General features: G+C 33.1%; 1 protein-coding gene across 6 annotated transcripts in view; it reads left to right on the top strand.

Moving 5' to 3' along the window:
* SMARCAD1 (SWI/SNF-related, matrix-associated actin-dependent regulator of chromatin, subfamily a, containing DEAD/H box 1) overlaps positions 1–24,205 on the top strand; it is a 68,845-nt gene extending 44,640 nt beyond the window's left edge. For 5 of the 6 annotated variants that reach the window (XM_032632801.1, XM_032632799.1, XM_032632800.1 and 2 more), the window contains 15 exons: positions 5,473–5,672; positions 11,222–11,312; positions 13,820–13,919; positions 14,641–14,700; positions 14,811–14,886; positions 15,634–15,769; positions 16,311–16,448; positions 17,626–17,721; positions 17,818–17,935; positions 18,133–18,254; positions 19,304–19,492; positions 20,052–20,170; positions 21,062–21,244; positions 22,368–22,477; positions 23,954–24,205. In XM_032632801.1, the coding sequence (XP_032488692.1) occupies positions 5,473–5,672; positions 11,222–11,312; positions 13,820–13,919; positions 14,641–14,700; positions 14,811–14,886; positions 15,634–15,769; positions 16,311–16,448; positions 17,626–17,721; positions 17,818–17,935; positions 18,133–18,254; positions 19,304–19,492; positions 20,052–20,170; positions 21,062–21,244; positions 22,368–22,477; positions 23,954–24,015 (1,800 nt within the window). In that variant the 3' untranslated portion in view covers positions 24,016–24,205. Of the gene's footprint in view, positions 1–5,472; positions 5,673–11,221; positions 11,313–13,819; positions 13,920–14,640; positions 14,701–14,810; positions 14,887–15,633; positions 15,770–16,310; positions 16,449–17,625; positions 17,722–17,817; positions 17,936–18,132; positions 18,255–19,303; positions 19,493–20,051; positions 20,171–21,061; positions 21,245–22,170; positions 22,343–22,367; positions 22,478–23,953 lie in introns of those variants that run through there. The other variant, XM_032632803.1, reaches the window with a different exon arrangement.
* The last annotated feature ends 1,282 nt before the right edge of the window (positions 24,206–25,487 follow it).

Here is a 25,487-nt window from a genome sequence, read left to right as displayed (position 1 = left end):
CTGATAGGGTGGCTTCAGTAAAGTGTGTGATTACTGTATTCAGGCTTTGTTTTCATTTTTGTTAAGTTTGATAAATATTTATTTTAAAATTATAAATGCATTTTGAGTACTTTGTAGGCTTCTCCCAGGTATTTATAGTATTTAAGACTCCTCTCCTCAATAATGTTACTTCTTAGGTGGGGAATTAAATCTGCTTTTAAACGATTTCCCCCTTCCTATAGAAATGCAAAATTATTTGTACTGTAAGAGTGACACATGGTGGCAAGAGATAGGTACTTCAGTCTGTGAGTGATTTAAAAAGATAAAGACCTTAAAGTAATAACTTGACTTTAATCAAAGAGATTAGTTATCAGGGCCATGTTGATGTTCTTTTTTCATGTAATTATCCAGTTAAGTAGCAATTACTTTTTTTCTCTTTTTTTCCCTCTGAGAAAATAGCTTTATCATTTTTTTGAAGAACGATTTGTTTTCTTTGTCTAAAATTGAAACAGTATATGCGAGAACAAAGAAGAAAATCAAGTTTAGCCAAAATTCTACCAAAGATACTTCCCACTTAAGACTTTATTGACCATCCATCTGTTTATGAATATGTTTGTATATTTCATATTATGTAATAAGGATCGTATTTGCTGTGCTCATCAACAACTTTAGATTTACTAGTGAGTGGATCCTGCATTTACAGAGTACTTTGTATTTCTTAGGTCTTGTTTTAGTGAAGCTAAGTAACTTACAGGATTGTTAAATGCTTTTTGTCTTCAGCAAGCAGTAACATAACAGTAGAGTGTTCTTACACCTTTCCTTAGGGGCAGACACCCATTTTCCCTGCCCCCCACACACCTAATAAAAGTGTTTTGGAATTAAATGTTGGGCTTTTTTAAATGTTTTTATTTTTTTATTATTTATGCGTGTATTTAGATCAAGTTAAAAAATTCTACAGGCTTGTTCTCCCTGAAAATCCATATCCATCCCCTTCTCCAGCCTATTTCCTGTACTACAGATAACTGCTTCTACATCTTCTGTCTGATTCTTATCACTTCCATATCTAGGAATATAAAGATAATGCTTTTTAAAAATTTTTCAGTTGCAGGCCTTATCTTTTGACATGACATAGACATTATAGCATTGTGGTAGGATTAGCTCTCTTCTCACTGTCTGTCTCACTTCACATGCCCATTTCCCATTCCCCAGTCCTATCAATATGTTAATAATGCGGTAATTTTGAAAATCATTTTTTAGTATCTACATTGTTAGACTATGCAAATGCCTTTTATAGCTGAGCCATGTAATATACTACATGATTACTTTTTTTCCTTGCTCAGCATTTTGTTTTCCCTACTTACTAGTTGTCTTGGTTTTTCTGTTTTTTTAGTTTTGTATATACTTACTACTTCGGCTCTAAATTCTTCCCTAATTGTCTAAATTTCCCCTCAGTTTTTAGACACTTCATATATTTTGTCAGTTTCATCTTCTTGAAAAAGTCTCTTCTGGAGTCTTATGACCTACCGTAGGGGAACAGCTGTGATATTGGAATTTCATTTCCCCAACATCCTGAGGAATGTTGTTTTTCTCTCTGTTGGTTCTCTTGTTTCGGAATTCCATTCATGCCTCTTTATTTATTCCCTTGGTTTTGTAAATACCATACGTGAGGGTGAGTAAATAATATAGTGGAGCTAGATGGCCTGGTTTTGAATCCCAATTCTGACATTTTCTAGCAACTTACACGACCTTAAGCAAGTTCTTTCTCTGTTCCTGTATTTCTTCTTCTCTAAGTGGGGTGTAATTATGATACTGACCTCTGGAGAAGGCTAAGGATTAAATAAAGTTAAGTGCCCATTCAGTTGTCTGTCTCTTAAAAAATGTTAGCTGCAGATATCCACAATATTTTGTGTTGGAAGTTTTGTATATATTATTAGTGAAATGTTAAGAAACGATTATAGTTTTCTGCTCTCCCCCAATATCAGTTCTAGTCATATTGAGTCAAACTTTTTTGGATCAAATCATTTTTCTCTCTCTCTCTTTTTTTAACCCCCTCTGTGCTTTTAAACAGATTTATGACTGGTCACATTACCCACAATATATTAAGACACATTTTTCAGCCTCCCTTTGGTAATTTGACAAATTCCTGTCCAGTGAGATGTAAGCAGAAGTATACCACGATTTTGGGAAAGCGTCCTTAAAGGATCTCTTCTTCCTGTTGGTTGAGATGTCAATGGGATGAGGACTCACATGTTGAGGATATTGAAGCAACAAAGTAGAAGAATTCTTTTTTTGCGGTACGTGGGCCTCTCACTGCTGTGGCCTCTCCCGTTGCGGAGCACAGGCTCCGGATGCACAGGCTCGGCCGTGGCTCACGGGCCCAGCCGCTCCGCGGCATGTGGGATCTTCCCGGACCGGGGCACGAACCCGTGTTCCCTGCATCGGCAGGCGGACTCTCAACCACTGCGCCACCAGGGAAGCCCCCTAAAGTACTAGATAGATCTAAATTCTAATCCAGCAGCAGTAATTTGGGTCATCTCTAATGTTGGTTGGTTTGTATGGAAAGGGGGTAAAGAGAGTTGGAAGCCTCACGGAGTTAAGTTGAAACTTTGACTTTAGAAATAACCAAAATGTCAAGTTCATTAAAAGTCTCAATCAAACTGTTGCAGCATCATGAAGTAAGAGTAAGAGTTGCTTTTTGCACACCCCTTCATTGCCCCTACAAAAATATCAAACATAAAAATTAGAATACTAAATGAACCCTCATGTACTCATCACCAGGTTCAGTTATCAGCTTATGTCTGATCTTGTTTCATCTATCCTCTCTGTTCCCCCCTCCCCATCTCCCTTTCCCTCTCTCTCTCTCTCCCCCCTCCCTCCCCTCCCCCTCCCTCCTTCCCCCTCCCCCTCCCTCCCTCCCTCCCCCTCCCCCCTTCCTGTAAAATCTTTGGTGAAGAAGCTGGATCATTTGTTCTATAGCTTCCCAGTCTGGGCTTTTCTGGTTATGTTTTCTGTGGAATAAGGATTAGAATTAAATGCTCCCATCAGTACTATTACATGGTTGGTGGTATGTTCTTTCATCAGGAAACGGTAATGTCTGGTTGTTTCTTTTTTTTTTAATGTATGTTTCTCTCTTCTCTAGGTTCTGACATACTGAATTGATCTTCCTTGAGTCAAAACAGTTCTTTCTGATTTCTGGACATCCTAGATCCTAGATTATATTACTCTCCTTTTGAAAAGTACCCATGAAATTTTGTTTTTTCCCTTATAATACCAGTTGTTAAGACTTAAAATTGTATGTTGCATGTCTTTCCCAATGACTATAAACCACACGAGGACAAGGGACTATGTCTGTATACCAGGTACTTTCACCAGCCAGGGTAGTACTTAACTACAAAAGAAAAGAAAAGAAAAAAACCCAACACAATAAATGGCAATTGGTTGCAGAAAAAAGGGTTTTTTTTTTTTTAACCTTTTATTTTATATAGGAGTATAGCCGATTAACAATGTTGTGATAGTTTCATGTGCACAGCAAAGTGACTGAGCCATACATTTACATGCATCCATTCTCCCCCAAATTCCACTCCCATCCAGGCTTCCACATAACATTGAGCAGAGTTCCCTGTACTATACAGTAGGTCCTTGTTGGTTATCCATTTTAAATATAGCAGTGTGTACATATCAATCCTACCCTTCCCTCTGTGTTTTTTAACTTTTAAGGGTTTTTTTTGTTTTGTTTTGGGAAGTACTAGTTTTAGTGAAAAGAGAAAAGCATAGACTTTGGAATTTTTTATCCTGCTTTGTGACCTTGGAAATTGAATCTTAGTTTATTCATCCAGAACTGGTGGACTGATCTTGCAGTTGTGAGGACTGCATGAGTTAGTGAATAAAAGACACCTAGTAGTTTCTGGCACATACAAAGCACACAGTATATTGTTCCTTCTTTTTTTTTTTCCTGGTTATTCTCGTTTGTTCTTTCACACACAGCATATCGCAAACACGCTACCCCACAATAGGCATGAGATTGGTTTTTTGGCCTATAATTTTGGGGTTCCATTTAAAAATAAAAATATTTTAATTAAAAGTTCTAGTAGAACCTCATTAAAATCTTCAAGGCACTGATTCTTACATATCCTGTTCTTTATGTTTAAATCTTTTTCCCTGGAAAGTACAGAGTGGGAGATTACATTGTGATTATGAATGTTGTCCTTGTGAAAATATAAAGTAGTGTACAAATAACTTTTTATTTCACGATGCCATTTTGTGGCATGCTAAGTTTTTGGTTTGTTTTGTTTTTTTTTCCTGCAGTACAGTAATAACATGGCTTTGGAATAGATGAGTTCAAGTTTCATTTCTACCAACCTACTCTAGGTTAGATGTGAAAAATACATGTTAGTATAAACTGCATTTTTTATGAAATTTTCTTAGTATATCCTCTAAGTATTGAATTTCTGTTGCTTGAGCTTCTCTGTGAACTTAGAAATACAGTGTTCATGGGGATTATTTAGAGCTGTTAATGAGATTCTTGTCATAACTTGAAAGAATATGCTAAATATGATACTATGAATCAAAACCATGTGTGGCTTTATTCTAACAGATGGTTTTAGTTTCCTTTGTTCTGGATTATGGTATTTTTCTTTTTGCCCAACAAACAGCTTTCACATAGCTACTGGGCTTTTTTCTAATCCTTTACACTAAAAATATTTTTTTGTACAGTTCCTCAGGATATATTTTTTCAGCTATCTATTTGGGAAAATTCTAATTCTGTTACAGCTTTTACCTTGTAAAGTATTCAGTGTCTCCTTTAGAAAAATAAATACAAATACATTTTGAAAGAAATTCTGAGTTTTCATACAAACCCATTTATACAAGTCTTGTATTGAAATTGATACTATTCTTAACTTTTATCAAATTATTGAATTGGTCATGGTATACTTTTGATTCACATAATATCTTTCCAAGTAGTAGTTGTCGCAGTTTAGAGAAAAATATCAAGTGACAAATAATTATTGGAGTTTTGAAAGCTTGAGGGGTTGTACTGTGATGATAGGGCAAAGTATGTTTCAAGAAAATTAATCTTATATTCATAGGAAGTGACAAAAATGGAGGCAAGAGATCTAGTATGCAGTTTTTATATTTGGCACTATTACCTTTGGTAATAGTCATAAATCCAAGGTTTTGAAGACAAAACGTGATAGGAGACATTAACAATTACTTTAGAGTTTCTCCCATAAGAGAACAGCTACCAGGGTCAAGGTAGCAAGCTTGGGATGGTGCGTTCTGAGGAAAAAGGTATGTTTTATTTCAACATGATGAGTTTGAGGTGACAGTGGGATTTATCAAAGTGAAACGTGAGAATGCAAATGCAGGTTCTCTTCACATTTGATTAAGGTCATTAGTAAAAGTTTAACAAACTTTTTTCCCTCACAGAGAAAGAAATTGGCTCCCTATTTACTAGATCTGAACTGTTAAATTGTTTTTCTTTTCATGCCCTAGTTCACAAAGATGTCCAAAACGAATGGCTTATCAGAAGATTTGATATGGCACTGTAAAACACTGATCCAAGAAAGGGATGTAGTTATAAGGCTTATGAACAAATGTGAAGACATTTCAAATAAATTGACAAAACAAGTTACCATGCTCACTGGAAATGGAGGTGGATGGAACATAGAACAACCCTCCATTCTAAACCAAAGGTAATACTTGTTGTATGTACCTATTCATCATTTTATCTCAGTTGTATAAAAATGTTGAATTTATTCCTGTATTGTGCCTAGGAAACTTAAATGTGCAAATGGTAGGAAAACTAATGTTTAAAAGGGAAACCCAGGGTTTCCTATAATGGCATGTAAGTGGTATATGAATTGTTTTTCATTGATCGTCACCCCCCCTCCCCCCAATCAGGATATTTTACTCCATTATCACATTGTAAATTAGAGGGAGGAGATATTATGGTCTTATGTAACCTGTGTTTTCCTTGTCTGATGACAGATAATTTCATATATAATCACAGAAACTGAAAAGGTGGTTTTAGCTACCTCTTAATTTAGTGCTTCAGAGTCAGCTGCTCAACTGCATCAATGTAAAAATTTGTTAGTTCAGTTTCTTTTTGATCATAAGTGAAATGATTGAAGTATCCTACATATGCGATTAAATGCTTTCAAAAGCCCAAAATTTTTAATCGTTTTGAGGTAAAAACACATAAAAATTGAAAAGGACACTTTTATTAAATAGATTATATAAGGAAAACTTATAAAAAGTATATATTTAAAAAGTATATTCCCCAAACTGCTACTGTCAGTAAAATACCTTGTCCGAGTTCTTGCAAAAAATAAACACTAAATTGTTTTCACTAAAAAATTTGTCCAACAACCAGAATGTATGAAGATGGCGTTTTGTAATTGTGAACACCCCTCCTTTGCATGATGTTGGGATATGGCGGGCGGGGCGTTGTTTTGAACTTCTTTTAAAAGTTTATTTTCAAGTTGTTTGGGAACTCAGGACTATTCAGAATGCTTCCTTTTTTTAAAAAAAAGTATAAAATTGTTTACTGTGATAATACATACAGAGGCAATAACATGGAAATAGTCGAAGTTGCTAAGGTCCGAGACTAGTTAGAATGATTGATGGTGTATCCATAGTCTGCAGTGTTATGTAATTTTTAAAATGAATTATTTCTGTTCAAAATATTTCTGATAGGTATTTAATAAGATTAGCACTAGGGTCTCATTAAAATTATTTACCTTAGTTGGTGATTTTATATACTTCTGATATTTTTCTAAGTTAATGATCAAAGCATATTTGCTGATCATTGGTTAATTAAAAGTCAAGATATGAAAAAAAAAATCAAGATATGGTAACTGGCCTTTAATAGTAAGCTACAATCTTTTCTGTGCCCTTCTAGGGTGCTATGGGATGGTGTAGGGAAACGTGATGCAGTTCCCACAAAGAAGCTCTTTTCTCTGTTGCATAGAAAGAACTATGACCATGTCAGCAAATTCATCTCCTAAAAGTGTAGTTGGAGCTGCTCCTTCTTGTTCTACAGCATTGGATATGGGGAGTTCTTCACTCTACAAGGCTTACCCAGTTGAGTCTACTTTATCATAATTTGGAGTTTAAAAAATCAAGTGCTTTATTGCATCACTTAAAAAATTTCTCTCTTAAACCCACAAAGTCCTATTACTTGTAAATAGTATGATCAGGTAATAAAGCTATCCTTTTTATTAGACTGAGGATTTTTTAAATGAAATATTAAACAGGTGAGAAAAGTAGTTTGGGGGGTTTTTTAGGTGCTTCTTGGATTTAGTCCCAAAGTACAACTTCTGAAAACCTGTATAGATAGTCTCTTTGGAGTTTATTTAAATGCACTTTTAGGGGGTGAAATTTGTTGTCTTGGTTTTTGTGTTTAGCCAATGTAAGTTGCACAAGCAACTTGCAGATTTTTACTTGGTATACTGGCCAAGCATAATGGCTGCTTAGTATAGAAACATTTGAAGTACTTTCCTTGCCCTGGGAAAGGATTTATTAGCACAGAGGAAAATATTAAACTATCCTGAAGAATAAGCTGTTGTGCTTTTGCTTAACAGAACAAATTCTTTATAGTAAAGTTTATTTTGAAGCAAAATTATATTAACTATTTTCCTATTAGAAATTTTTAAGAATTATAACGGAAGAAAAATAGCCTTTTAGAGGTTAAAGGAATACACACATGCTGTAACTCCCTGTTAAAAATAAAGTCTTTGCAAGGGAAAAAATTCTCATATGTATCTCAAAACCATTATATTCATAATGTTTATTTTAAAATGTCAAAACTAAAATTACCTTAAAATATAATACAGTGAGGAAATGTTAAAAAAAAATACCTCAGTATTTCTCCTAGTTTATTCCTATCATAGATGTAGCCATCTCTCAAGCTTTAGCGGTTTATCTAAAATTTATCAGCTTTAAACTGTTTTAACTGAAAAGGTTTCTCACATGTTCAGTATAAAATAATATTTAATTATGTGTGTCCTGTCTTTTTCTGGGCTAAATCTACTAAGGTTCTTGGGAACTTGTTCGTCCTCAGCTTGACAGGGTGATTCCATATCCTGTTTCTGAACAGTTACTGGGAAACCATTTGACAATGATGTGAATGCAAATCAGTATTGCAGATGTGTTGACTAACTCAGAATACTATGATAGAAATATTTTAGTAGTTTGGATACTACTATTAGTACAAACTATTATTTTGTGGTAGTATTTTCAGCATTCATGACATACTTGAGGGACATAAATTTTTGGTCAGCTAGCATCGCTAATATGTTTCATATGAACTACTTGAAAAAGTTTCTGTAGCCCTGTATTTCTGCATTTTAAACTTAAATTTAGCACATTGTATATACTCCAGTTTTCTATTTCAGGCCTTTCTCACCTTTCAGAATAATTTTGATACTAGTTTTCTCTGACAGGAAATTTAAACCCCATTTAATTTTCACTCTGAAAAGAAATTATAGTAACTCTCTGGAAGGATTTTTTTTCCCCCGACAAAACAAGTAACTTTAAAATAACATGCTACCTCATTTTCTTTCATGACCTCAGAAAATCTTAAAATCACTTTTTTCCTTATTGGGAGGTAAGAAGACCTTCAGTTTAAAGATACCTGTAGTCCCCTTTTGAAAAGAGATCACTTACCTAATTCAAAAGGCCCAGGCTATAGTTCTTACCATTTGGATAACCCTGAGCAGATTACATTCTTCTTTGTAAACTAGTGGGTGGGGTTCATATGCAATCACAAAAATTTTCAGAAAACTGTTGAATGTCAAAAGTAATGGAAGGTATGATTGTATAGCAGCTAAATATTAGCGCCTGCTAGAGAACGAATATAGTTGCCCTGTTTTAAAACTTGTCTTAACAAGGGAATTGGAAAGCTGTTTGCCAGAACTACATTTCCAGTGCTCCTCTGGCTTTCTGAAGAAAGGGTGTGTTGTGGACAGCACTGTTGTGACACTAAGCAACAGAAAGTTACTTGTAATTTACATAAATCTAGCAGAGGAGCAAGTACACACACATACACACTTATATTTTTAAACAAATACTTCAATATAACAGGTATTTAATGTCCTGATCAAAACAGCTACCATAGCTGCTTTGTGAATGTGGATGAAACAATTTTATTTGAATGAAAAATTCAGTGCTTCTCAAAATTTCCTCATCACTTTTTAAAATTTTATGTATAGTGAAGAATATTTTAATAGTTAGACTCGTTCCTCAACATGTGTTGGTGATAACATATATTCAGTAATTTTTGTTAAGAATATTTCTTGGCTATTTGTGATAAATTTACATTGGGGTAGCATGTTGGCCCTTGGGATGCATTTATAAGTGATGTAATATGCCTACCGTATCAAGTTTCATCATTTTCATGGAATGTGAACCTTAATGTGTGGGGGATGACTAAGACAGTAGGAAGGACTCGGGACAATAATGAAAATTCTATTTAGAAATAGAAAGTGTCGACTGTAGAGTGGGTGGGTCAGAGAGAAAACTTTCATGTTTGCTGTTTAGTGATTAAGGGCTGAGCTCTGGATCAGAACTGGATTGAGTACCAGCTCTGCCACTGCAGACATGGATTTGGATAGCTGTGACCTTGGGCAAGTTACTTAACTTCTCTGAATCCCAGAGAGAACTTTTCATCTGTAAATGGAGATGATGATAATAATAGTATCTGCTTTATAATGTAAGATTAAATAAAGTAATAATGCATGTAAAGCCCATGCATGTAAAGTATAGCGTCTAGAATTCCAATACTAGCATTTACTCTACCAGTATAGTAGAATTTATCTGGACCTGAAAATTAAAATGTCTATGATAATATTCTGTTTATTATTACTTTCATAGTGGCATAGAAATTATATTGGCCAAGAAGGCAAAGACATTTTAAAAAATGAACTGTAAAGTCTTCAGCAGTACTGCTGATTTTTCCTACCTATACTTTTAATTTTTTCAAATGAGAATTGTTTTATAGATTGCGTACCCCACAGTTGAAACATAGATTCTGATTTAAGATGGATATCTTTCTACCTCACCTCTTTGATCCCTGTTCTAATTAAAGTGTCTTGATTTCAGAATTTGACCCCTTAACCATTTATCAGAGCCATTTATCAGACCCCTTCTCCATGTGCAGATAGGATCTGTGTAACAGGAAATTAAGGGGATATGATAAAAGCTGTAGAGTGAGAAGCATGGCCTTGTCCTAAGTTTTTATGTTAATGTGGGGTTTATGCTTCCCTAGTGAGTGTAAGAATAAGCTTTTGCATGAGGTAGACTTTTATGAGTTAAAATCTTAGCCATAAGACTTTGTAGCTACGCAACCTCAGGCAACTTACTGAGCCTCGGGTTTTTTCATCTGTTAAAAAATAACTACCTTAATAGAATATTAAAAGATTGAATGAGGTGATGCTAGAAAATGATAGTTTGTGTATCTGTATATAATAGATGTTCAGTAAATAACTGCTATTAGTTTTTAACCACTTGAACTTTTAGAAAAAACTAACCATTTCGTCCATTAGACCCCTTCCATGTTGCCATCCAAGCAAGTTACTCCCAGGAATTAGTCTGTTTATGTGTTCACAAATTAAATAAGATTTTTGACACATGCCTGCTGCTTTCTACTCACTGGTCTTTATTGATGCCTGGCAAATTTACATTTATATGTAGTTCAAACATAAATACACACATACATACATACATCCTCCAGAATTATACATACCAGTGATATTAGAGGTGATTGGCATTCAGTCAGAAAGTTTTATTAAATCAGCCTGGCAAAGTAGCAAATTATGCATATGTTTTTGTTCTAATACTTTAAGTTCCTTACTGTGCTAATTTTCAAATCAGTACAATACATTTTTCTAGAGTATAAATATTATATTAGTAATATGTTATCATTGTTAATATTCTGATCATTTGTGGAATTAATTTGGTGGCATTACATTATGGCTGAATATGAAAATTTTTTGGTAATTCTTATTGCCAGAAACAACAAATACAGAATAAAATTTGAGAGGTTTTTTAAAATGTATTATGTTTTGGGTTCATTTTCTTAAGTAAGTGTAAATAGCTTTTAACAGTAAGTTGAAAGGTAAGACTATAACTAGATACTTCAGTTTTTTGGTGCATTGTAAACCTAAACCTCTTCTCAGAAAACTAGTAGAAAAAACTAATAGAGGTATAAATCTATAATATCTGGTAACTCTCTCTTTACCAGTTTGTCACTCAAGCCCTATCAGAAGGTTGGTTTGAATTGGCTGGCATTGGTACATAAACATGGACTTAATGGCATTTTGGCAGATGAAATGGTAAGTAGTACTCTATTTCTAGGATTTATCATTAATAGGCATCCTTGCTGCCATTCAAAAGATGAAAATTTCCCTTGTCCCTGTTAGTTTACTGCTCTTACCAAGGTATAATCCCTCTCACTCCTCTCAGTTTTCTGTTGCTTATCTTAGTTCTAACCTCCTTACTTTCCCCTCAAAAATGAAAATAGGTTTTTTGTCTTTCTCATCAAATTAATAAATATATGTGTTTTTAAAATTAGATGTTACATAAAAATACACAGGAAAAAAAACAGAATCACACATACTCCTGCCATCTTAGAGTAAGTACTATTTTGGTATATATCTTTTCCCAGAATATTTTCTTTTGTAGGTGTGTATGTATGCATATCTACATACACATGTACATATATATGTCATATTAAAAGAGATTTTACTACATGTGCTTTTCTGTAGCTCCCTTTAAAATTTATCATAGATACCTGTCCTTGTTAGTAAATAAATCTACACGTTTATCATCACCATCATTTCAGTCATTTTACTTTTATTAGATGTTTCTGAGTTTCTGTTCTTTTCCAGATCACATTTTGCTTGAAGGTAAGCTTAGGAAGTTCATTACAGCCAATAGTCCAAGTATTGTCATGTAGAAACTTGACCTTTAATCTAACCTTTACCTTCCTTCCTCCAGCTATGCTTTTTAAAAAGTGTTTATTAAAAATGAGTAATGTTCAGTGGAGAAAATGTTTATTGAATATGTGTATTACATTGTGTATTAGATTTCCAAAATAAAAATTAACAAAGGTAATAATCCTTGTTCTCTAGCTAGCTTCTAGTAAAACAATCTTTAGTTTTTCAAGACAGTTTCCACACATACCTCATACTGTCGTTAAAACAGAGATGCTATTTATCTAATATAAAAGTGAATAATATATGCAGAATTTCAAAATAGTTAGAAATTACGTATAGAATATAGAGTAGTACAGTTGTGGAAACTGGACTTGGAAATCAGATCTGGGTTCTGGGTACCAAATTTGCCTTTCGTGGGCTCTGTAATCCTTACCAAATGACCTAATCTCTCAGAGCCAATATTAATAAAACATAGGTAATTCCTGTATCATAAGATTATATTTGGTATCAAATGAGGTATATTATGTGAAACTGTTTTTGTAACCTGTAAAGTACAATATTTATGATAAGGTAGTGGCTGCTAGGGCTTCCCTAACAAAATGCTAAAGACAGTGTGGCTTAAACAACAGAAATTTATTTCTCACAGTTCTGGAGGCTGGAAGTCTAAAATCAAGGTGTTGGCAGGTTTGGTTTCTCTTGAGGCTACTCTGATTGGTTTGCAGATGGACACCTTGCTGTGTCCTCACATGGCTTTTTCTCTAGAAACATCCATCTCTTCTTTTATGATAGAAGTTGGGTCCCTACCCTTGTGACCCTATTTAACTTTACTTATCTCTTTAGAGGCTCTATCTCCAAATAAACCCCAGCATTGGGAGTTAGGGCTTCAACATGTTTGGGGTTGGAGGCAATTCACTTCCTAACAGTTGGCAATGTTTAGCTCTCCTAAGGAGCTACATTTCCTCAGGAGCCTTTTTGTTTTTTTTAATGCAATACTTTATTGATGTATAATTTACTTGAAATAAAATGCACAAATGTTCAGCTTAGTGACTTTTTACATATATGTACACCCATCTGACTGTATGTGACATAAACATTTCCATCACCCCAGAAAGTTCCCTTATGCTCCTTTTCAGTCATTACCACCACTACTATTCTGACACCTATGACTATAGAATAATTTTTTTCTGATTTTGAACTTTATATAAATAGATTTATACAGTATATACTGTTTGTTTCTGGTTAATTTGGTGCATAATAAAGTTACTAAGATTCATCCTCTTCTTACATGTATCAGTAGTTTGGTTTTTGTTTTTTTTTATTGGCTTGTGGTAGTTCATAGTATAAATACGCTACAATTTGTTTATCCGTTCTCCTGTTGATGGCAATTTAGATTATTTCCAGTGCGTGGCTATTATAGTAAATCTGCATCGATATTCTTACCCAAGTCTTTTTGTGGACATATGCTCTCGTATCTCTTGAATATATTTTTAGGAGTAAAATTGCTGGGTAATAGGATAGGTATATGTTCCGCTCCAGTTGGTCATGGGAACATCATTCTCCAGCCAGCCAGTATGTATTAAGTAGTTGCTTTATATTAACAGTTACCAAAATTATATCCTTTATATGCAAGCAGAGGTCTTCTATATCAATGTGTATTACATATTAACTAGCAGTTAAAATACATTCCTACTCTTAGCTAAGTTGTAGTATCACTTGGAGATTATGATCTGTTTTATGTGTTATTGAAAACTAAGAATATAGTAGAAATTCTCATAGAGTTGCATGGGGAATCATAAGTAAATAAAACCCAAAGTATTCTTTTTCCTTTCAGTTTCCCAATATTTATTTGGGTTTTTTGTTTGTTTTTAAATCTAGTATATTGTCTTTTAAACTTTTCGTTTTAGGGCCTGGGAAAAACTATTCAAGCGATTGCATTCCTAGCGTACCTCTATCAGGAGGGTAATAAAGGTCCTCATTTGATTGTTGTTCCAGCATCAACTATAGGTTTGTAATACTGTGGACAACTTTACTTGACTCAGTAGTATTTTATACAAGGGGAAGAAAGACCGTGTGTGTGTGTGTGTGTGTGTGTGTGTGTGTGAGATTTCTTAGTTTGTGAAGGTGAATATTCATTTCTTTGGTTTCCTTACACTTTTCACCCCTTTGCATATGTGTGTTTGATCATACTGGAAGTCTTTTTAAAGAAAATAACTCCAATATAAGTCAGTTATTCAGCTTATTATATAGATTATCTATAAATTATTATAGATCATGTACCATTTGAAAAGATCATTTGTTTTCATAATACTTTTAAGTTGTTTTAATGAGTAAGAGAAACACTTTTGAATTTATAATTAAACATTTATTAAGAAAGAATGTATGCAGATCATCCCCACTCAAATTACTTTCATTCTTTCTCAATTGATTGAATGTAGACAAGAGAATGTATGTACCAAAAAAAAAAAAATCCTCTTTAAATGGGAAATCAGTAATCACCTATCAATATAATGGTTGGCCCTCTGCTCTTCATTTTGATGCCACCTCAAAATCTCAAAGTCATTTTAATCAAGAGTAAAATTGTGAAGAGTCTGTGATTTTTAAAAATTATCTTCTATTATTTTATAAAAATAATTTCTGGGTAGAACTTCTCAGACTTTAGTGTTCATTTCAGTGCACACGTCTACCTGTTGTAGCAGGTGCAAGTAATATCTCTTTTGTTTCATAGATAACTGGCTAAGGGAAGTTAATTTATGGTGTCCCACTTTAAAGGTGCTCTGTTACTATGGTAAGAATATGTCATTATGCTTTTAACTTTGGAGACCTCTTTAAAATCTTAGCAAACAGTAAAAGTAAAATAAATACAATCAGTGTGTGTGTGTCATTTTTAAATTCTAGGTTCTCAAGAAGAACGTAAACAGATTAGATATAACATTCATAGTAAATACGAGGAATACAATGTAATCGTGACCACGTAAGTATTGAGAAAAAATTTTTTTGGAAAAATAATTTTGTACATCCACCTAAATTTTTTTAAAATGTTTAAAAAATATTAGTAGTAAAATAAAGGAGAGTTTATGCTAAGAACTATGCAACAAAAGCAATAGAATGAGTTATGTTGAAGATTCGGGCATTTTTCAGTTTGGTGTATAATACCATGATAGCAGTCTTTTGTTAATTCTATAGGAGGTCATGATTAAAAGAATTCATCGAAAATTCATCTTTTCTTAATAAAATGGACTCCATTTTCATATATAGTCTTGCTAGCTGCTGTTAACTGTTATTTCTTGGTTTCACTCTACTAGTTTAATAAAATGGTGTTATGTTCTTAACAGAAATGTCTTAGCTTCATGTTCTTTTTTCTACTGCTTCTTAAAATAGAACAGTTCATAAAGCAAAGTGTGTAATAATTGCAGGTTACATATAAATTGTACCCAAATTGGCCTCTTCCTAGATGTGTAGAAGTTGTCTAATTACATTATAACATATGAATTGTCTTTTAACTGCATATTGCAGCTTTTGTAACTTGGTTACATGTACATCAATAATTTTGGATATAAGTACGTCAATATTTATTTGAGTACCAACTGTGTCTAGTGTTATCTTTTAGCTACTGGCTATTAGAAATATGTACATAAAAATAATTTGTCAAAACATTAAATCTCACGAGTCCATGCTCTTAGAGGTATGATCTTAGAGATTGTTTTTTCTTTGGCAACAGGTATAATTGTGCAATCAGCAGTTCTGATGATCGTAGTCTGTTTCGTCGGCTGAAATTGAATTACGCAATTTTTGATGAGGGCCATATGCTAAAGAATATGGGCTCCATCCGCTACCAGCACCTTATGACAATTAATGTAAGAGAGTGTTCTGTGAATTTGTCCAATTATGATAAAATTTCAGATTATGTATTTTAATACATATAGTATTTTATATCAGGGACCAGCAGTCTTTTTCTGTAAAGGACCAGGTAAGTAAATATTTCATGCTTTGTGGGCCATTCAGCTTCTGTCACTTGTTCTTTGCTTTTTCGTTTTTTTTTAAACACCGCATTTAAAATGTAAAAACCATTAGCTCATGAGCTTCAATTTGCCAACCTTTGTTCTATAGGACAAACTTTATGAATATCAGATATAATCTGTCTTCTTCCATTGCCTCATCAAAAAGTAATGTGGGAACACAAGTTACCTACTTAATAAAATGAGACTTAGTTTTACACATTCTACCTTAAAGTACAATATATGATAATTTTTCTAAATTACTTATCTTTTATGACAGAATGTTATATTACTAATAATGGTTTTAATGTTTTTCTCCCTCACTGAGGGGGAGAACAAGAAGGATGTGGATCTTTAAAAAAAAAAAAAATACTAATCTAAAATTTACCTTTGTTCACAGGCAAATAACCGTTTGCTGCTCACAGGCACACCTGTGCAGAATAACCTGTTAGAACTCATGTCGCTGTTGAATTTTGTTATGCCGCACATGTTCAGTAGTAGCACCAGTGAAATACGAAGAATGTTTTCTTCTAAGACAGTAAGCATAAATTCATATCTTTTTCTCAACTATCTTACTTTGCGTTTTACCTGGACCGTTTTTCTGTTTTATCTCTTTTTGTTTTCATGTAGCATATGTGCTATGAAATAAGTTTAAGTAGTTGATATCCTATGTTCGGATGAGTTGGGAAGTCAGCCAGAATACAATAGGAGATAAATTGGTGGCTTCTATAATCATTGTCTAAAAGTTTTGGTTTTTAATATCCTAATTTTCTGAAGAATGACAATTTAAAATTAGTGGGTAGCTCAGATATATAATATGTGAGCTACCATCTTCTTTATTAAAATTAGGTAAATTAGCATTTTTTAATAGGTAAACTATAAAACTGGGCAAAAGTAGAATATCCAGAAAATTCCTCCACTGGGAAATATGTTTTGAATTAAAACTCCATAAATTAAAAAGTAACAATTTCTAAAAGTCACAGTAAAGAAATCCTATTTCAAAGAAAATCTGGTTAATTTTTTCCCTATTGCTTAGAAAAAGTAAGAGTGTAGTTTTCAAAAACTCTCATTTTCCAGTACAGCAATGGTAATATAGATTCTTGACACACCCAAATCACATGTATTCTGCGAGAATTTTCTGTGATAATCTTCTACTGCAAACTGACTGCCTTTCTAACTTTCACTAATGTATTCCATCCCACTTGATGGCCTAGCAGATCATAGGATGTGGAGGATTTCTTAGAATAAAATTCCTCTTCTCCAAAATTAACAGGTTTTGACTAGGAACCGTCCGATTTCTGTAGACCCGCACTAGCTTTCTTTTGGGACCATTTTCCACAAATAAATACAAGTGTTCTACTTATCTCTCTCTTCCCCTCCACCCAAACTATCTTAAACACACACATATTTTTTCAAGAGAGTTATCTTTGTAATCAGTGATGACTTATCAGTTATAATTACTTCTGAACACCATCCTAGTGCAGTTCAATTTCATTACCTCTGCAGAGTACACGATTACATGTCACAAAACCTCAAAATACATGTGGAGCTTTAAGAAATATATTACAGCCCAGAATTCAAGTCCATCTAGAATGAATTGAGTTTCTCTGGGAAATAACTCAGATTGTAGTGAGGGAGATTTTCATGTTGTGTAATACTGTTATTGTGATCATTTAAATGAATAATTTAAAAGGTCATTTTCTTATTTTACTTAGAAATCAGCAGATGAGCAAACTGTATATGAAAAGGAGAGAATAGCACATGCAAAACAAATTATAAAACCATTTATTCTCAGAAGAGTAAAAGAAGAGGTAACTCTTATCTGCATATTTTTATTATGATTGGTTTTTTAAAATCTGTTTTCTTCTTTATTTGAATGGTCTGCTTCAACTGTTTTCCTTTCACAGGTTCTCAAGCAGCTACCCCCCAAGAAAGATCGAATTGAGTTGTGTGCAATGTCAGAGAAGCAGGAGCAACTCTATTTGGGTCTTTTCAACAGATTGAAAAAATCTATCAATAACTTGGGTATAACCTGATTTTCACAATTTTATATGAAAAATAATTCTGTACTAGGGCTGCATTTTGTTTAGTCCTGTGATAGTGGGATTTGCTCATTTTTAAAAATTAGTTGGAATTTGAAGAAATAGTTTTAAAACCTTTTGTTTGCATTGAGATGTATTTCAACAAACAGCTATCAGCTTGTTGTTTTTAATGTGTTACAGAAAAAAACACAGAAATGTGCAATGTCATGATGCAATTGAGAAAAATGGCCAATCATCCTTTATTACATCGCCAATATTACACAGCTGAAAAACTCAAGGAAATGTCTCAGCTTATGCTAAAGGTAAGGATTTTGTGTTATGCTAAAACTAAGCTTTATTAACACTAATAAACATGAGGTTCATTGTTAGTCTAAAAATCAGACCATTGAACCTAGTAAGCATATTAATTAACTACGTATTTAAGAAAAACATTTTTAACACAGAGTTCAAAATAATTTAGGGGACATAAGAGCCAAGGACGACTGACAGTCTACATCAAGAGTCAGCCAACTATGGCCTTAGGACCAAATATGACAATAGCTATTTCTACAAATAAAGTTTTGTTCTAACACAGCCACACCCTTTTGTTTCTTTGTTTTCTGTGACTGCTTTCTCAGTACGAGGGCAGAGGGGAGTAGTTGCAAAACATTATTTTGCCTACAGAGCCTAAAATATTTACAGGAAGAGTTTGCCAGCTCCTGGTCTGGACTTCCATAATGCACTTCTTTTATTTATTTTTCACCAAAAATATTCGTCAGATTGTATGTCCTGGATTATGAGTCATTTTTCTCCGTTTATTTTTTTCATTTTATTTCTTCTTTATTGTATTTTGTCTACAGTTTTAGCTGTTACTCTCTATTTTTGTCTCATTCTCCCTTAACCTACCCCTATTTCTCCTTGCAGATCATTGTGTTTAAAGCAACCATTTGCCTTTTTAAAATTTTTTATATTAAACTTACGGAAAATTTCAGACATGTAAAAGTAGAGAGAATTGTATAATGAAATCTTCTACGCATATGAAACCTTCACCCATTTTCTACAGTTATCATCTGGAATGACACAACTCTCTCATTTCACCTCGAATCCTCTCCAGGATCATTTTGGACCAAATTCTAGACATTTCATCTGTAAATTTATCAGTGTGTTATCTCTAAAACAATAAGAACTTCCCCCCTTTACTGTACCTAAAAAAATGAATATTAATTTCCTTTGGTAAATCTGTTGCACTAAAATGTTTTATGATTTAGATATTTTATCAGATGTAAACAATTTTATTAGGTTGTTCTAATCATATTATAAATTATTATCTTCATTTTGAAGTATATATTGTTTTGTTTTGTTTTGTTTTGAGGAACCTACACATTGTGAGGCTAACCCTGACCTGATCTTTGAAGATATGGAAGTTATGACAGACTTTGAATTACATGTACTTTGTAAACAGTATCGACACATTAATAACTTCCAGTTAGACATGGACTTGATTTTAGATTCTGGAAAATTTCGAGTTTTAGGCTGCATCTTGTCTGAATTGAAACAGAAGGTACTAAAGAAGAATACTGCTTCTTATATGTTTCCCCAGTTAGTTCAACTTCTTTGAAACAGTTCTGGCATGATTTGACTTTCTTGAAGCTTTAGCCTGTGTTCTACATTCTTCTAAAAACTGGTGTTTGAGCATTTTTTGGATATATTTGGGCATATGTTTTCCTGATTACTCTTCTTCCATCTAACAGAAGTTAGTAGAATATATCTATATTGATGTTTTTTAAAAATAATTTTGTCATTTCATAGGTGACAATCTATATAGTTGCTTCAAAATTAGTATTTTGAAGATATTGATACTATGTAAAACAAATTAATACTACAATTTATATGTGAAATAGATTTGTAAGATCACAATCTAAGTAGTACTTAGTAGCTATTCCCATTAATTAGTCTTAAAAATAAATTTTAGGTCAAAGTTTAGAAGATAATTTACTTATACGTAATCTAAAATAAGAAACTTACTTTAGCTATGATTATTATTATTAAAGAAGCAGGTTTTCATTAGATACTTATAATTTTATTTTTTATGTGTCTAATTAATATATGTATTTCCACAGGGTGATAGAGTTGTATTATTTAGCCAATTTACCATGATGCTGGATATTTTAGAGGTTCTCTTAAAACATCATCAGCATAGGTACCTCAGATTAGATGGAAAGACTCAGATTTCTGAAAGGTTGGTATACTTTAGTTTCAGAAAATCTCTCCACCTTACCCTCAAATAAGAGTAAATGTTAGAATTTTAAATGTCTAGGGCATTTGATGGAATTGTATTGCTTTGAGTCTTACGTTTGGTTACTTTAAATCATTCATTAACTTAAGATGAAGAAAATTTAATTTTTGGTCTGAATTGTATACAAATATATTTTGAAACAACTACTAGAATTATATATTTGTGTTTTCTCTTTAAAAATCATTTTAAGTCTAAAACACTTTATCTTTAAACCAAGGTTATCTTAAAATCTTGGGCTTTTCATATTTTAAGGGTAATTGAGTAAGTTTGAGTTTGGTTTTTTGTTTGTTTTCTTTTTTAATTCCCAAAGTTTAAAAAGATTGTCTTAGTTGAAATGCTTTTTCTAGTGTGTTTAAACTGCATCATATCTTTGGTTTATTTTTTTTATCAGCCAGAGTAAATTTTTTTTTTCCTGCATTAGAGTAAGAAAAGAAGTCTTGCTAAAAGAGAATACATCATTATAGTTTGATTTTGAGATTCTTAGTTCATCGGGTATATTGTCTATGAGTCACAGCTGGCAGACTCTGAGAAGGTTAAAGATTGAAAAGCTGTGTGCAGAATTTAGAAAAGCCAGAAGTCACTAAACAAAGGACAAAACAGTCCTTTAGCAATTAATCAAATCTGAATAGTTAGAGTTAGTAGGGAGATAAATGGTATAGAAAAGAAGTTGGCGAATTGGATAGGTCTTTTCAATAAAATAGCTACAGGAAAAATAACTAGAATGCCAAGAGCATGTATTTACATCTTCAAGTTTATTTTCCATGTGAAGTGATTGTTTTCAGTTTTAATTATATATCCTTTTGTGAGATTTAACCTAATATATTTGTCTTATAGGATTCATCTAATTGACGAGTTTAATACCGATATGGATATCTTTGTGTTTCTGCTGTCAACAAAAGCTGGTGGCCTAGGAATAAACCTGACTTCAGCAAATGTTGTTATACTTCACGATATTGACTGTAATCCTTACAATGACAAACAAGCAGAAGATAGATGCCATAGAGTAGGCCAGACTAAGTAAGTGTTTGCAGTTGAAATTTATTTGTAATCAAATGCCAGTTTAATTTGTATAGAACATTAGGATATGATCTGTCAGATGTCCTGCCTTAGTTTTTATATTTTCAGCAAAGCATGGCTTCCGCTGTATTTTATACCAACCAGTGTTGAATATGAACTCCACCATGTAATCTATTCATATTCTAGTCATTAAAACAGGGAGTTCCCTGGCAGTCCAGTGGTTAGGACTAGGTGCTTTCACTGCCGAGGGTGCAGGTTCAGCCCTGGTCAGGCAACTAGGATCCCACAAGCCATGTGGCGTGGCCAAAACAGTAAAAAATAAATAAAAGAAAACCACCTCCCACCCCCAGTCCAAGTAGTTATGCAGCAAATGAAAACTAAGTATTACCAGTGGTCCAGCCCCTTCGAAAAAGATTAGTAATTACTAATTAGTAACTTGCTTGTTACACCATGTAAGAGCCAGATAGACTGGGTAATGTGCATACGATTGCTACCTTGTTACCTCATAGGAAATAGATTATGTGAGCTGTAGATATTTTAGGTGAAGGTTAAATTAGACATTGGTCACAGGACATAAAGAGGTGAAAATACCTATAATTTAGCTCTGTTCTCACATGTAAACAGCAGACAATCAGTGTTTTCTTTGTGGAGTATTTTACTGTATTTCCAAAAGACATTGATAAGTTCATTTATGAACCAAATATTTATCAGTACTTAAAGGTGGAACTAAAACCTCCCATGTAATCTTTATACTTTACTACACTTCCTTACTTTTTGTACTAAATTATTTCTTGGAAACTGATAAGCAAAGCATGTTCTTTTTAAAAATAGAATACCCTACCTCAACCCAGAGCTGTTTCTTGTAATACAGTTCTACCAGTAATTTTAAAGTACCGATATCTTTTTCTCATCTCTTGAATCAATAGGAAAGGATGTTTAAAAGTGACGTGCTCAGAAAATGTCAATCTCAAGTAGTTTGAATAAAAGAATTTAAATTTATGGATGTATTTGTTAAACAATTTTCAAATTATTCTTATTGCATTCTAAGGTGAGTTATGTCGTTTATATATATTAAGTAATTATATATTATGTAACCAATGGACGTATCTTGTATTTTCCTTAGAGAAGTACTAGTTATAAAATTAATAGGCCAAGGGACAATCGAAGAATCCATGCTAAAAATTAATCAACAGAAATTGAAACTAGAACAAGATATGACCACAGTAGATGAAGGTAAGTTATTTGTCAGCATAAACTTTATTTATATGAAAAGGCATCAACTTAGCAGTAGCAAGGGGATAATAAAGATGGTTTGAGTCCTTAACTTGGCGTGCAGTTTAGGGATAGCGTGGGAGAAGACAAGCGTACTTACTTCAAAAGTACTACAATAACTAAGATCATTTTGCCAGAACTGATACAAACGCTTTGATTTTGAAAAATTCTGTCTCTGACATCAAAATATCCCAGAAATAAATTAAAATTGGGTCTATAGTTTTAGCTACAATTTTATGATTTACTTACTAAGTAATATTTATGAATCCAAAGATTTAAAGTACATGGCATAATATTGTTATTAACTCTCACATTTATATTAATTTCATTTTGACGAGCCAAATACTCATTTCGCTAGAGTGCAATAAAATGCATTTATTCAAAAATTGAATAATTTCAGATTAAAGAGCAGTTGGGTACTAGAAACATTTGTCAAATAAGAGAATCCTCTCCATTTCCTCCATCTTTATGAGGAGAATAATTTTTAAGGTTTTAAAAGTTTAAATTTTATATATATAGTTCAAAATTCCTAAGATATTAAAGGGCAAACAAAAGCCTCCTTCTCACCCTATCACCCAGCTTCCCCAGAAAGATGACACATTAGGGTTTGTCTTTTTTTAATTGTATGACTAGTTGTTTCTGCGTCTTGCTTTTTTTATTTGATGTTAAGTTTGGATTTCATGGGCTATTTTCAAATCTATGGACGAGCTTGGAGGCAAGCATGTCAGTGAATTCCCTGAGAGTTTATGCAGTAGTTTTTGTTCCTAATCATATTTTTTACTGAAAGGAGAAGAGTAGATAAAAGTAGTCTCTTAAGTTTAGACTGTAACTGGGGTCTCTGTGGTGACAGAGAGAGAGAGAGAGAGAGAGAGAGAGACACCTGGATAAGTGTCTAGATAAGTGTCTAGGGGTCTTGTTTAATTGAAAAAACAATTTTTTTAAGACAATGATTGTATCTTTGGACTGAAAATAAGTGTAGATGAAATGATTTCTGTTTGGTTGGATTTGGGAGTTTTGTCTTTATTTTCACTATTCAGATTGTTACATAAAAAGAATTTTTTTTTGTATATTTTCTTTTATTCTCTTTTACATCTTGCATTGAATTTTTTGGTAAATGTTTTTATTTAGTGAACCTGAGGAGTAAGTACTATGTGCTGTATGAATAGGATATGATCCAAACTTAATATCTGCATATCTCTGTCAAATCAAAAACAGAAGCTGTAGACTGCTGTGCTGGCAATGTGAACACAAGCACAGAGGAAGTTGCCCTAACATATGTAGGAATACGGGAATATTTTTAACAGGGAGTGACACTGAATCAAACTGGGCCTTGAAAGATTATTAAGAATTTCACCAAAAGTAGAGAAAATTGGAGAGAAGAAATACGTTTCATAAAATATTTTTATCAGAATTTTAACACCAGTTTCTGACCTGCAGGTGACGAAGGGAGTATGCCAGCAGATATAGCCACATTACTAAAAACATCAATGGGCCTGTGAAATAAGAATTGTTAATTCCTAACTGATGATGAAATATCAACTTGGTGCACTCAAGGACATTTACATTATGATGACCATGGGGTTTATGAACATTTATAACTTTTTATAATTTCCATATTACATTTCTCATAGTATGGACAACTTTTTTGCCACTAACTGAATTCTCCAGATGCTCACATGTGAAATTTCAGAAAAAAAGCCACAGATACGTAGTCTTGAAGATGTTAAATAATCATTTTACAAAACAGTTTTCTGAATGGGGATTAGTTGGTGATTGTTTGTAACAAATACGCTAATGCTTTAGAAATGTCAGTATTTTTGTAATTATTTCTACCTCCAAATATATATATATATTGTCTTTCACTGGATAATATGTGTAGATTTTTACATGTGCCTTATTTGACAATGCTTATGTCTTGTTTTTGCTCGTCTCATTTGAAGTTGTTTTTATTATGTTAAAGAATGCAGCTGTATAGATTATATAGCTTTCATTTTATTGCTATTTGAGACAGATGTTCACCACTGTCAACAAGAACTCAACATGAATTTAAAGGTGGCATTCCATATACTAACACCCCCGGGTCCTCCCAAGTACTTCTGTTAAAACAAATTTGTTTGGCTAGGCACTAAGTTGTTTTCCAGTGAATAATAACTAAAGAAGCCCTTATCTTGCTCCATGGATTAATTCCTTCTGTTCATTTCCCAACTGCACTAACTGTGCTGTTACTCTGCCTATTCTTGTGCATGTTTTCATTGATTTCCCTCTCCTGGCTTTTGCTTCTCTTGAAACTGTTGCCCAGTCATTTCTGCTCCAGTTCTCTTTACTCTCTAAATAGTAGTTTATTCCTGCCACATCTCCGCACATCAGCAAAAATATTGGTGACATTTTTCTAGCCTGGCAGAACAGATTAACAGGCTATTTCACTTCAAAGCAGACTGAATGTGACTTCATTTCAAGGCAGCATTAGGTACTGCATGGAAATAGGTCATTAAATTCTTATCAAAATATAACTTAGCAGTTTGCAGAATTTCCAGTATGGGACCTCCTAAAGAGAGCCATTGTTCAATTCCAAATCAGTATGGGTGACAAAGTGAAATTTAGAAGAGGTAAAGTTGTCTACTTGATATTTAACTCTTTATTAAGTCTTTCTTTAAATTTTTGCCTGTCAATCTATATTGCTGTTTTATTATACATCAGTTTCTTTGTATAACTTGTGAGTTTCATGTGTTTTGTTTTATTATGTAAATATTATTATAAATAAACTTATTTATAAATCAAAGATTTGTTAATTTTTGGAGATTATACTTTCAAGACCTCCTGACTTCCTAAATTTTTAAGGTAATATAATCCTCGACTTAGAAGGCTAATGAAGCTCTTACATTGATTCTTCAGATACTGTGGACTCTGAAAGCTGATGAGTCAGTAGACTTAGCCAATCTTGCAAGTGTATTGAATATACTCAACACATTTT

This window comes from Phocoena sinus, chromosome 5, assembly GCF_008692025.1.
Source record: "Phocoena sinus isolate mPhoSin1 chromosome 5, mPhoSin1.pri, whole genome shotgun sequence".
NCBI classification, from domain to species: Eukaryota; Metazoa; Chordata; class Mammalia; order Artiodactyla; family Phocoenidae; genus Phocoena; species Phocoena sinus.
Note: the sequence above shows the minus strand (reverse complement) of the source record. Positions and strands in the feature narration are given on the sequence as shown.